This window comes from Bos grunniens, chromosome 15 (assembly GCF_055505025.1).
Source record: "Bos grunniens cultivar Pamir isolate PY7600 chromosome 15, Bosgru_T2T1.0, whole genome shotgun sequence".
Classification (NCBI taxonomy): Eukaryota; Metazoa; Chordata; class Mammalia; order Artiodactyla; family Bovidae; genus Bos; species Bos grunniens.
In genome coordinates this window covers 34959233-34973447 of record NC_141179.1, presented here as the reverse complement: position 1 = coordinate 34973447, position 14215 = coordinate 34959233, and the positions used below count along the sequence as shown (strand labels likewise).

General features: G+C 40.7%; 1 protein-coding gene across 2 annotated transcripts in view; it reads right to left on the bottom strand.

The window, feature by feature from the left end:
• The window catches only part of SAAL1 (serum amyloid A like 1), a 28051-nt gene extending 15787 nt beyond the window's left edge, over nt 1-12264 (bottom strand). For both annotated transcript variants that reach the window (XR_015142016.1, XM_086339741.1), the window contains exons 1-7: nt 12093-12264; nt 10642-10755; nt 7172-7255; nt 3714-3793; nt 1393-1452; nt 1144-1259; nt 617-797 (exon numbers count right to left, since the gene is read on the bottom strand). Coding sequence is in view for 1 of the 2 variants with exons in the window: in XM_086339741.1 (XP_086195867.1) it covers nt 617-797; nt 1144-1259; nt 1393-1452; nt 3714-3793; nt 7172-7255; nt 10642-10755; nt 12093-12224 (767 nt within the window). In the remaining variant the exon portion in view is untranslated. The remainder of the gene's footprint in view (nt 1-616; nt 798-1143; nt 1260-1392; nt 1453-3713; nt 3794-7171; nt 7256-10641; nt 10756-12092) is intronic.
• Between the last annotated feature and the right edge of the window lie 1951 nt (nt 12265-14215).

Here is a 14215-nt window from a genome sequence, read left to right as displayed (position 1 = left end):
AAACAAATGATACCTGACACTAAATGAAGAAGGTGTCACATGGCCAGTAAAAAATAAAGCACAAAGAAAATCTTTTCCATTTGATATAAAATTATACAAAACTGCAGAAGATTTTACCCTACTTCTAAGTAATATTACGGAGAAGGCAATGGCAACCCACTCCAGTACTCTTGCCTGGAAAATCCCATGGACGGAGGAGCCTGGAAGGCTGCAGTCCATGGGGTCGCTAAGAGTCAGACAGGACTGAGCGACTTCACTTTCACTTTTCACTTTCATGCATTGGAGAAGGTAATGGTAACCCACTCCAGTGTTCTTGCCTGGAGAATCCCAGGGACAGGGGAGCCTGGTGGGCTGCTGTCTATGGGGTCGCACAGAGTCGGACACGACTGAAGCGACTTAGCAGCAAGTAATATTAGTATCAGAACAGGTATTTTGCAACCATTATGATTCTTGCAAAGAGCAAATACACTGTCACCAATATTAGTAGTGAATCAAACCTGTCAAAGATCAGCTATGTGCTACTCATCCCGCCGAAAGGAAACTAAGAAGACATATGTAAGGATGCTTCTAGCAACGGGGTTTTCCCAGAACATTTTGCACAGAAGAGGTCACCTACCGCACTTGTTTGGCAGCTTCAAGAACACATGGCACAATTCGAAACACTGGCTGCTGTTCAGAATCTTCCTGGGGTTGGTCCAGAGCCTGAACAGCCCCACTTTTAATCCATTCCAACATTAGCTTCTCATCCAAATCAAACAGCTTGTCCACAACCTCCCCAACCTTTACCAGCAAGTCAACTGCAGAGAATAAAAGCAACATTGAAATAAGAAACAAAATTTTTAAAGCAGTAAGTCTAATCAAAATTCCTAAAACTATGTCAAGAAAGCTAAATCCTATCAAAGCATTACTTATTCCAAGCGCAATCTGTTTACTACCTTCGTTTAAATTTGCTTGTGTTCCTTCATTTTCAAGTGGGAGATTTATCAGTATCTTGAGAGCTTAAGAAGAAAGTTTATATCTTGAACTGAAATAGTTTCTCACCTAACACTTAGTTTTTAAGTGACCTCTAGAAATAGTTATGTGGTTTCCTAAAAATTAAATATAATTTTAAAGATTTTTTTTCTAGATTACATGGTGACTTACCATTTGTTGAACTTGACATGATAAAGCAAATACTATCATAAATAGCTGGATTTTCTCGAATTCTTTCAACCCAGACACTGGCCACTTCTGTCTGGGAAAGGCAAGTAAGCAACAACCTACGTGAAAAATGTAAGCTTAATAGCTATCTTTCAAAACAGTAAAGAAAATTCAAGAGGGAAAGGGCAACTCTATTCTCCTGGGTCCCCTTATGGGTAAGTATAGAGAATCTATAAAAACAAGAAAGCATACCTGCTTGTTTCCAGCAGAGTAGGAGGGTCTGAATCATACAAACAGTGCAGCAATACCTGGCTACAAAAACAAAAAATGGTAACCCAAAATGCCTCACTTCTCTCATTTCAAATATCACAACAGAATGTTTAACTTTTTAAACGTTTTAAATGTGAAAATATGGCTTACAAACATAAAAACCAGGAAGACACAAATCTACACTTGGGCAACAATTATAAAGCAAGACATAGAACAGAGCTGCATCTCTGTAGCCACTCTGTGTCTCTTACGAATCACAGTTCTCCTTCCCACCTAGAAATGACTACTATCCTGACTTTTCCAGCAATCATTTTCCTGGTTTACCCTATAGTTCATTTATATATTTTGGTTTTGAACTTTATATGAAAGAAATGATATTGTATGTACTCTTTTGCATCTGAGCTCTTCTGCCCAACACCATCTCTTTACAATCTACCCATCTTGTTCCTGTAGCTGCAGATTCACTGCTGTGGAGCATTTCATTGAATGAATATAAAACAATTTGTTTTTCCAGCCTACTACTGATGAACATTTGGGTTGATTCCAATTTGGGGCTATTTCAAGCAATAGTCATAATACTTCTTGTATGACTATCCTGATTTGTGTGTGCAATTTTTCTTACCATATACCTATAAGCGGCATCACTGGGTCACAGTGCATCTTCTAATTTGACTAAGTAATGCCCAAGTGTCCCAAAGTGGCTGAAGAAATGTATATCTCATCAGCAATGTACACTGTTCCATATTAAGATAAATATTTAATTAAATTTATAAAACTTGTCAATATTACTCATTCAGATTTTTACTAGGTATCAGTTCAGTTCAGTTCAGTTGGTCAGTCACGTCCTACTCTTTGTGACCCCATGAATCGCAGCACACCAGGCCTCCCTGTCCATCACGAACTCCTGGAGTTCACCCAAACTCATGTCCATCGAGTCGGTGCTGCCATCCAGCCATCTCATCCTCTGTCATCCCCTTCTCCTCCTGCCCCCAATCCCTCCCAGCATCAGAGTCTTTTCCAATGAGTCAACTCTTCTCATGAGGTGGCCAAAGTACTGGAGTTTCAGCTTTAGCATCATTCCTTCCAAAGAAATCCCAGGGCTGATCTCCTTCAGAATGGACTGGTTGGATCTCCTTGCAGTCCAAGGGACTCTCAAGAGTCTTCTCCAACACCACACTTCAAAAGCATCAATTCTTCGGCGCTCAGCTTTCTTCACAGTCCAACTCTCACATCCATACATGACCACTGGAAAAACCATAGCCTTGACTAGACGGACCTTTGTTGGCAAAGTAATGTCTCTGCTTTTCAGTATGCTATCTAGGTTGGTCATAACCTTCCGTCCAAGGAGTAAGTGTCTTTTAATTTCATGGCTGCAGTCACCTTAGAATCCTTCAATTTGGAATAATTCCTCAGTCTGTCCTTGACTTTCAGGACCTTGTAGTTCAAAAGCATCAATTCTTCAGCACTCAGCTTTCTTCACAGTCCAACTTTCACATCCATACATGACCACTGGAAAAACCATAGCCTTGACTAGACAGACCTTTGTTGGCAAAATAATAGGTATCACTAGACACCAAACATAATCCTGAATTGTTTATTCCATGAATGATTACAAGTTATGGAAGAATAAATACCTTAAACTAGGATCTTAAACTCCTTCCACACCTAGAAGAGGTAATAACCTCAAGTACCCCCGGTACTTGAATCCTGTGATAAGCCCTACAGCTTTTCCTGAAAATAACCTAGAACAGTTTTCTTAACCTACTGTAGGCACATATTTCTTTAAGATTCTGATTAACAGAATTAGAAGAGACCTATCCTCTAAGCAGAAGTATGAGAGCCTTTGAATCACAGGGGCAACCCTGTATCCTCTAGTCTGTTGGCAAGCCATTTCACCCACCATCTAAGTCAAAATTCTCGGGGTGACTATGGTCAACAAGTCTTGTTGTTTTAGACTCCAGCTCTGCACCTCTGGATTCCCTGAGCCTGAACTGTTTTGTACTCTGGTCAGGTGCTCCATCGCCAAGCTCTGCCCCACTGGTTCTTATCCCATGTGGGTGACTATTCGGGCCGCTTTGCAACCAATGCTGAAAACAGACTTAAATTCTGAATCGTGTCCACAAGTAGTATGGAAGCCCTCAGATACCATCATCAACACAGAGTGAAGTCCTAGAGCATGCTCACCAGGAGAAAGGAAGTACTACATTCCACGTTTCCCTCTCTCTTATGTATAAGGATTTCCTTAGGGATATGAAATATGAATCTATCTTTTAAAAACATACTTATTATGTAGTAAAACTTACCCAAGATTTTTATCACTGCTGATGGACACACATATCTCCTGGAAACAGGCCATATTACCTAATATTCCCACACAGATTTCCTGCCAAATCAAATTTCACATGTCACAATGGCTCTAAGGTGAAAGACATATATACAAAAATAACAACTTGAAAAAAAAAAAACTTTCACTGAGCCAAGTTTGGGGAGAGAAAAAGGGAAGCAGCACAGGGGAGCATACTGCCTGTACCTAATTTGACAACTGTCCAGTAGTATTTGAGAGAAGATGAAAAACACATGAAAAAGAAAGATCAAAGGCAGGCAGGAGTTCGTGGAAGAAGAAATCTTACGGATGAACTGAGTCATAATTGATTGATAGGATTTGAATGTACAAACAAGACAGACATTCAAATGAGAGGGAAAGCGTCAGCCAAGGCAGGAAGGAACAATGCAAGAGAGTGAACAAAGGCTAACAGAAAGCTGCCTGTATTAGCACACAGCTACTGGGTCAGACAAAAAGTCCGTTCAGGTTTTTCCACGACATCGTACACAAACAAACTTTTTGGCCAACCCAGTATTAGTAGCACATGGTGGGAGGAGAGTGTGAGATAAATCCAGCAGATAGAAAGGATCAGGATTAAGGGCCCTAAATGTCATGTTGAAGAGTTTAGACTTAATCTGAGTTATCTGAAGTCATGAAGGTCCTCAAGAAAGTGGTCAACATACTGTAATATTTTAGGAAAATTATTTTGGCAGCAAAATGTGTAACACATGATAGTGAAAAATTTTTTAAAGAAGCTAACTTGACTAGTAACAGCTAATACTTATTTAGCACTTACTATTCCCAGGCACTACCCTAAGCACTTTTCATGTACCATTTCATATAATAATTTCTGAGGTATGTACCATCATTATCCGCATTTTTCAGATGAGGAAATCAAAACACAGAGAAGTTAAACAACTTGCCCAAGATCTCCTACTAGAAAACAACAAAATTCTGGAGGTTAAGCATTTAACCACTATCTCACACTGCATCTCTGAAATCAAGGTGAAGGAAGATGAGGGTGGCAATGGCAGGTATAGAAATGGATCAAGTGGAGAAAGACTCAAGTGAAACCAGAATAATATGATGGGAGGAAAGAGAAGCAACTGAACATAACTCGTAGGTTTCAAGTTGTTTTATTTCTCTAGTAGGACAGATTGGTTCCATTGACAAAAACAATTAGAAAAGAAAGCACAGGAAAGAACACAATGAATTCAGTTAGGATAGTGCTTCCAAACTTGCTAGAAAATAAAAATCACTCAGGGAATGTACTGAAAATACCAATTTCCATGTCCCATCTCAGATCTATTGAATCAGAATCCCCAGAGTAGGGTGTGGGAAGTTGTTTATCAAGCACATCATGTGATTTTGAAAACTGGATAAGTGCAACAAGCACTGAGTTTGAACATACACAATTCTGGATTGGAAAATGCAGCATGCAAGCAGACAGTGCTTGATAAAAGGTCAGAGACAGAACACCAGAAATCAGAAGGGAGGCATCCCACAAACACAGATTTGCCACTTAAAGAAAGGTGTCGAGTAGATGAACTCACCAAGTAAGTGAATAAAAAGAGGACAAAGGATCTGATGTACACCTTAAAAGAAGCATGTAGGAAGAAATTAAAAAGGCAAAACAAGTAACAGAGAAGTGACTGGAGAGGTCAGAGACCAGGAGAGTGGGGTGGCACCAAAGTTAAATGAGTAAAGAGCTTCAATAAAATGTGGGTGGTCAAATGTAGGGAAAGCGGTAAACAAAACAGGGGCAGAAGAGCAGCACACACCTTGCCCTTAAAAACTAGAGGGAATAACTGAACTTCCAACCAAACACCCAGTTTTCCAGCCTCAGCTACTCACTGGAATAACCAGGGGGGACTTTAAAAGCTGTCTGGAGCCTCACATTTGGTGAGACTGTTTGATCTGGGAATGGCCTGACCTGCAATTTGTAAGAAGCTTCCTAGGACAAAGCTTCTCAAAATTTGGGCCCTCGTCCTGGTCACAACCTGCCTAACATAACTTGGAAACTTGTCAGAACTCTTTAATCCTACCCAAAACTACTGGATCAGACCCTGGGGGTGGACCCAATAATCACTGATTCTGGGACACGCTGCAGTTGGGAAGCAAACATTTTAGGTGATTCTAACATGTGTCAAAGGCTGAGAATCACTGCCATGAACACGCTATGGTTCAGAGACATATATAATTAATAACAGGACTAACTCCTAAAAGAAGCAATTCTTATTTTCTTAAAATAAAATAAGCTTATTTTCTTTAAGTACTAAGTACCTAAATTTGAAAAAGCTAGGAGAAAGTTATGCAACTGTCAAATCTTTATATTAATATAACAACCTAAGGAAAAAGTGGTTCATTGCTTCAAGAGGTCCTAACTCAGGTGGTGCATTATATGAAATAAAATTTTAAGCCAACATTCAATTTGTAAAAATATACTATAGAATTCTCCACTTCCTTCATAATTTCAAAGAAAGAGAGACGATACAGTACAGCAGTTACTTGGAAGTCAGGCAGGTTAGGCTCAAATCCCAGCTCCATTCTTTCTTAGTTGTATAACCCCAGACCAACTTCTTAACCTGAGACTTGGTTCTTTTATTTACAAAGAAGAGATAAATGCTTGCCTCACAGATAGTAAAATGAAAATACTCAGTAAATAGCAGTCATTCATAATTATAATTACTTAATATTTACGAATCAGCCATAACATACACAGCACAGGGCAACCTAAATGGCACTAAAGCACAGAAGACAGTGAGAAGTACAGAACTGTTTTGGTGCGTTTACTATCATCACTGGTCACTGAGAGATTACTTATTGGGGAAGTCTTGGAAGAAAAGTACCACCTTGGAAAACAGATGTGAATATTGAGAGGAGATGGAAGGCACACAGAGGGAGGCCCGGAGAAGGTGATGATCACAGTAGCTCCTGAGGTGAGGAGCAGACAGGCCATGCTAAATCAGAAGATGACCTGGAGGGCAGATTTTATGCAAGAAAGAAAATCAGATTCAAATTATGGAAAGTACTGAGCTATGGCTGTGTTTAGAATTAAGGTTTTTTTAAGCAACGGAGGATTTTATGACTTAAAAAAAAAGGCAATAAACTGAGAAGCAGGTAGTCCAGGCATTGGTCCCTGTTCTGCCACATATAAGCAGCATAATGATAGCTATGACTATCTATAGTGTCTACAGCTGTTAAATCTAAGTATTGATCTCCCTGGTCCAGCCCAAATCTAAAATTCTATGACTGTAATAATTGTAAATAGCACATTACTTGGTACCTGATAATGTTCAATAAACATATGCAGAGTGATAAACATCTGCAGACTGATCTGTAGCCACTTCAGAACAGTAAAGTGAGAAAAATGAAAGACTAGCCAGCACTCTTAGGCCACTGCTCCAAAGAGGCAGCTTTAGAAAGGTACATACTTACTCTTAATCGAGGACATTTGGATTTGGCCAGTACTCCCATAAATATGTCAGGAGCATTAAATTCTTGGAGAAACAAAGCCACATCCTGAAAATAAAAGTGATAATTAACTTGGATGCTGAATATTCCTCCTTAAATCCAATAGCTTAGGCAACCTTTAAAAAAGTGAATTTCATATACACTTCTTTTCAGGCACAAGGTAAAAAATGCATAAGGCTAGGAATTGTGTCCATAGACAAAAGTAACATTAGAGCACTGTGGTATACGGTCTCAAGGCAATGGAACAATTACACAGGCAAATCTGAAGTGACTGTGATATTCCAGAGGACCGTCCTCCTTTCTCTGCCTTGGATGCAGTTATTTTAGTGATCTTTCTACCCACCAGGAATTCTCATTAATTCATTCAAACACATTGCTGATTCCAGGTATCATGCTAGAACATGGGAGAAGGGGGAAAAAAGTAAGTCATGATTTTTTTCTTCTAAGAACTTAACACCTTACAGAGAAAAGAGATAAAAGCTCCTATTGGGTCATGCCCAAAATGAGAACTTTTGTTTTCAAAATCCTCAACAGAAAAAATTCTTATCACAGCGTAATTGCAACAGCTTCACATGTTCAGCCGAGTCTCCCAGGGCCTAAAGGGACACATCACACAGGTGAATGAACTGGGGGTGGACATGTGGCCCAACCTCACTAGAAATGTGAACCCCAAAACTAAATCAATTAGCTGTGGAGATTTTCATTGTAAAATACTGAAATAAAATTAAGCTTCTGGCTGCCTATTGCCTTGGATATTCACCAAACCTATGGCGTGTATTCGCAATAGTTTAACTTAGAACACATGCTAAGTGGCTCAAATGAAAAATGCCCTTCAAAGCACCCTCAAAGAGAAAGGCAGTAATCCTTCAAAGCAGCTGAAACTGTGGTAACCTGCATGACTGCTGGCTAGGAGAGAAATACTATACTTATTCAGAGATCATGGTCAGACAGAACAATATTTTCAAGGATATACTACAAGCTGAAAGTCATAGCACCAGATGCTCTCCACCCTAAGTGATCAAGCTGTCTGTCAAGTGGGCATCTCTCTGCAGCATGCAGGGATTTACTTATTTAATGACAGTTAATGACTCCTAGAGTAGCACAAGGTAGCCCAATATCAATGCCAATAATAGTAATAGCAATGAACATTTATTGAACAAGCAGTAAATTCCACTGAAGTGGTTTGCACACTATCTCATGTAATTCTGAAAACAATCTTAAGAAGTAGTTACAATCATTACACTAATAAGCAAACTCAGGTTTTAAAAGGTTAAGTAACCTGCCCAAGGTTATACAAAAAGTAGGAGAAGAGAGTCAGAATTTGAAATCTGATCAAGCCCATGCTCTTAGCCAGCATGCCATCCTAACTCTAACTCTTAGGTATTCATCCACTCATTCGGTCCTCATAAAATATTTACTGAAAAATTCAAATAATAGGCACTGTTTTGAACTCTGGAGACATACTAGGGATAAGGTCTCAGTCCCATCTAGTTTTCCTTCTAGAGGGATAAACAAATAATAAACATACAAACGACTAATCTATTAATACATAAATTCTAAGTACTATAAAGAAGATAACAAGATGGTATGTGCTAGAAACCAAGGTAAGGGGGCCTACTCTAGATATATCAGAGACAGTATCTCTGAAGAAGTGATGTTAAGCTTTTAAGACAAGGAACTTAAATCCATCAGAAGAAACAGGCTCAAAACAATCACTGAATAACAAGAATGAACAGGTTCCACGAGAGCAGAGGAGAGGAATCCTGCCTGGAGTGTCTGGGGAGACATCATAGGAGAGGTGACATCTGAGCTGGGCCATGAAAGATGGGGAAGATTTTGTGGGGTGGAGGACATTCCGTGCCGGAAGCTGCATGAGCAGAGCATGAGCGCATGAGAATGCAGGAAGCGCCTGGAAGCCTCTGGCCCTGCTCAAACACCGAGTCGCAGGGGATAAGGCTGGGATGAGCTTCACTGGAAGGACTCTATGCCAGAGAATCAGTAAGCAGCTCTGTTCTCCAGAGGCGCTTCAAGAACCACCACAAGAGGACAAAGGGAAGACCAAGAGCATGACCCTCCCTCCACCCATGATCTCAAACAGTAGCTCTATTTCACCTTTTTACATCTGAGGTTTTCACACTAATATTTCACTTGAAAATGAGTTTTATTTCTTTAAAAAAATGTTTTCAAACCAAAGCTTCTTAACAATTGGAGGACAAACAGAGAAGACCTGAACAATACTTTCAACCAACCTGATCAAACTGACATTTACAGGACACTCCACCCAGCAACAGGAGTATACACATTCTTTTTAAGAGAACATGGAACATTTACCAAGACAGATCAAATACTGGGCCATGAGTCTCAATACATTTAACAGAAGTCAGAGTGTTCACTAACCACAGTAATAGAAAGATATCTGAAAAATCCCCAAATATTTGAAACCTAAACAATGTACTGCTAACTCATTAACCAAAAAAAATTAAGGAAAATTAGAAAGTATTAATTGAACTAAATGCAGTGAAACGCAACATATCAGAAGCTGTCCAACAGTTCTGAAGCAATATTTAGAGGAATAGTTATAGTGTTAAATGCCTATATTAAAAAGAATGATCTCAAATCAACAACCTCAGCTTCGTCCTTAAGAAATTATACAAAGAACAGCATATTAAACCAGAGTAAGCAGAAGAAAGGAAATAATAAAAGATCAAAGTGGAAATCAATGAAGCAGAAAATAGTAAAGCAACAAAGAATAATCTGTGAGGATTAAGGAACCATCACCACAGATACTAAAAGAATAATAACATACAACTACACCAATAAATTCAATAACTTGGATGAAGTGGATTAACTTCCTGAAGAACACAAACTACCAAAGCAACCAGAACAGCCCTGTATCTATGAAAGAAACTGAATTTTCAGTCTTCCCACAACATACTAACAACCACTAAATGGTGAGTTTTATGGTAATGATTTGTATCTCAATAAAACTCATTTTTTAAAAAAAAAGTAACATATATATATACACCAAACAAAAAACAAAATTTTCCCACAAAGAAAACTCCAATATCAGATGGCTTCACTGGTGAATTTCACCAAATATTTAAGGAAGCATCAACAGTAATTGTACACAAACTCTTCCTGAAATTCGAAGAGGAAAAACTTCCCATCTCATTCTGTGAGGACAGCATTACCTTGGTACCAAATCAGACAATGAAAAGAAACGAATCTCTCTCATAAATATACATGAAATTTCTAAACTACATTTTGGTAACTTGAAAATCAATCAATGTAGTTCATATTCACAAACCAAAAATAAAAACATGACCAACTCAACAGATTTAGTGAAAGCATGACAAAATCCAGAGATTTAAGGACTGAACCATTCACCATCTCCTTACTCAACAGTCTTTTCAGTTTCATTTCCAATCCCATACCTCATCCATGGACATATCCCATACTCTGCAAATTTCATTCTCCATTTCTTCATCAAGCTCCATCTGCTGCTCCTCGTCATCCGAGCTGGATTTGGCATTTTCAGGGCTAACCATCTTCAGAAACAGAAAGGAAGGAGATGAATAAAGGCTGTCCATAGCACTCCTCCAGTAATATTATCCCATAATCATTTAGAAGTCACAAAGATTAGTATCCTCAAAGTATCTTCTTTTGCAAGAAGCTTATTTAAAAAAACTAGTACCTGGAGCACCTTGGGGAAATACTGCTGCTAGGCACTGGGGTAGAAATATAAAGGTAAGTAAGACTTAACCACTTACTTCCAAGTAGTTTAGGATCCAGTGGGGAAAAGACATAAACTGATAATCACAACAGAAAAGGTAAGTGATTCAACTGAATTGTGGACAGAGTCATGAAAACAAAACGATGGATCAGTGACCTATGTCTGGAAGAAGTTTTCCCAAACTTCTCTTAGGAAGGGATACTGAAGCAAAATCTGCGGGGAAACCGGAGTTTGTCATCCTGAAGAAGAAGAGGAGACAGAGAAAAGTACAAGAGTTCAGAGTTAAGAAAAGGCCTAGCATGTGTGGGGAATGATGAGCAGTTTAGCGTGCCATGGGCAGATAAATCTGGAAAAGCTGCAAAGAGCCCTGGCTTTCAGTCTAAGAAATACGAGTTTTCCACTGTAGGCAACGCTAACTATGAGGAACTCCCATGGACATTTTTTTTTTTTTTAGATTATTCGGGCAGCTGTGCAGAAGATGGACTAGGGAGGACAGTGATTGAAAGTAGAGGGAAAAGTTAGGGAAACGTGAGAAGAACGTTCTCATTTATTGAGGTTCCTATAAGGCAAACTACGGTAAGCATTCTCTGGCTATCATAATCTTATTCAATCTACACAGTAACTCTATAAACAATAATACAAATACTACCCCACTTTATAGAAACTAGGAAAGAAGTCGGTTAGGTGACTTGCCCAAAGTCACGGAGGGCAAACCGCGCTTTTGACATCAGAGCTGCACGAAGCCCAAATAACCATTTATTCTACTACAGCTAAAGTCCTCGAAACATAAATTACGACCTGGGCTTCAGAAACGACAGCGGCAATGGGAGCAAAAACCCACTGCATCACATGCATTGCATGTAAGCAATGCATTTTCATGGTCACATATATTTGGAAATTTTGTAAAAATAAAACATTCTAACCAAAAGCATTCCAGCATCCCTGCCATTACACTTCCCCTTTGTATTGAGGGGCACAAAGAGTGGCGCCCGGCAGTTTTGGGGTCCGCGGGTAGACAGCCTGGAGGCCAGGGGTGAGGCCGGAGGGGTCGTCGAAGGGACGGCGGCTCCCGGGGCAGGAGGGGGCTGCCCGAGGCGGGGCGGCCGCCTGGGGAGAGTAGGGGGAGCCCACGCGAGGCGCGCGTTTCCGCACCTGGATGAGCCCGCTGAGGACGCCGAAGAGCCAGTGCTTGCTGTAGACCGTGCTACCTATGCAGTCCCCCCCGGCCGCGGCCTCCTCGTCCTCGTCCCGACTCGGCGGCGGTGGCGACGGGTTGCGGTCCATGATTCGGCCGCCTCTGGCGCGCGAGAGCTCCTCCGGAAGCCGCGGGAGGAGGCGAGAGACTACCAGGCGCCAGAAGGCCCAGCGCAGCTCCCGCCACAGCGCCCCCTGCTGCCCGGAACCCTGCCGGCCTGACTACCCGCCCAATGCATATGCCCACTGGGATGGGGAGCCCAAATGTCTTGGTCTTACCCCAGCGCTCTACCCAGGACCCCAGCGCTGTTATATTCATAATTGTTATTTGTCACCCTCCCTGGACCACATATTCCATCTCTCCAGGAGCTCTTAGCCTGATTGGAATGGCCAGGGTGTGGGGGCAGGGAACAGGACGATGTATCCGCTACAGACGTGAAACTATCGGACCTCTGACCCTTGGGCATAGTTGCCATTCTTAAAAACATCGCCATTCTCCCAGGTGTGTTCGGAATCCTGGGAAAGACGAAAGTCACCAGTAAGAATGTCAGTATTACAACTCAGTTCAGTTCAGTCGGTCAGTCGTGTCCGACCGTTTGCGACTCCATGGACAGCAGCACACCAGGCTTCCTTGTCCATCACCAACTCCCGGAGTTTACCCAAAGTCATGTCCATTGAATCGGTGATACCATTGAGTCGGTGATGTATTTTCAGCTCCTGCTGCTATTTAGTCTGTTGGTACTAAACCTCAGACCCCATGCTCCCCCACACCCCACAGCAAATATTTTAGAACACCCCTTTAAGGAAATTAAATTTACAGATGATATAACCTACCTCAACATGTAATTTCAATAATACCAATATGATTCCCTGGAGAAGGAAATGGCAACCCACTCCAGTATTCTTGCCTGGAGAGTCCCATAGACAGAGGAACCTGGCAGTCTGTGGGGTCATAAGAGTGGACACAACTTAGCGACTGAACTACTACTACTAAAATTCGCATTGGAGAAGGAAATGGCAACCCACTCCAGTATTCTCGCCTGGAGAATTCCATGGACGGAGAAGCCTGGCGGGCTGCAGTCCATAGGGTCACAGAGAGTCAGACACGGCTAAGTGACTAACACACACACACAATATGATTCCCTTACAGAAAGGAAAAATAAAATTAATTTAAAATAAAATAATATGTATTTTAATGTTTTAACTGCTCAGGCACAACAGTCCTAGAAGATATCAATATACTAAAGATCTCCAATTTTGGCACATACATATCAGGTTACTGTGAGCCTCATATTTACAAATGGAGAATGACATAGGTGTGGTTCCTGAGGGACCCTGCTTCTCAAAATCATGAACAGATAATGGTAAAATTTCTAATAAAATAAAGTTCCAATTTACATAGCAATTGCATTTATGGAATATTTTAAAGTATATTAAATGTGAGCAAAAAATACTCTGCACTAATATATAAAATACAAGTGGGTCTTAGGCTCAAATAATTATACACATTTTTTTCACCTTTTGTTCAGGGGAAGACTTAGTGGTATTTGAATTATTCAGTTTTGGAAGCCCATTTTAGGGAAAACACTGCTGCTGCTGCTGCTGCAGCTGCTAAGTCACTTCAGTCGTGTCTGACTCTGTGCAACCCCAGAGACGACAGTCCACCAGGCTCCCCCGTCCCTGGGATTCTCCAGGCAAGAACACTGGAGTGGGTTGCCATTTCCTTCTCCAATGCATGAAAGTGAAAAGTGAAAGTGAAGTCACTCAGTCATGTCCGACTCCTAGCGACCCCATGGACTGCAGCCTACCAGGCTCCTCCATCCATGGGATTTGCCAGGCAAGAGTACTGGAGTGGGTTGCCGTTGCCTTCTCCGAGGGAAAACACTACAAAATTATGAACATTAAATTAGTTACAATATGAAATATTTATTTAGAATGGGAAAAAAGAAATCACAGCAAATCACCAATTTAAAGTAGCCAACGAATATCTACCTTAAAGTGAAATCCAGAAAAATACCTGTTTTTATTAACAAGCAGCCTGACACACTTCTACAATCCTTTTTTCTTGTTTTAATAGACTT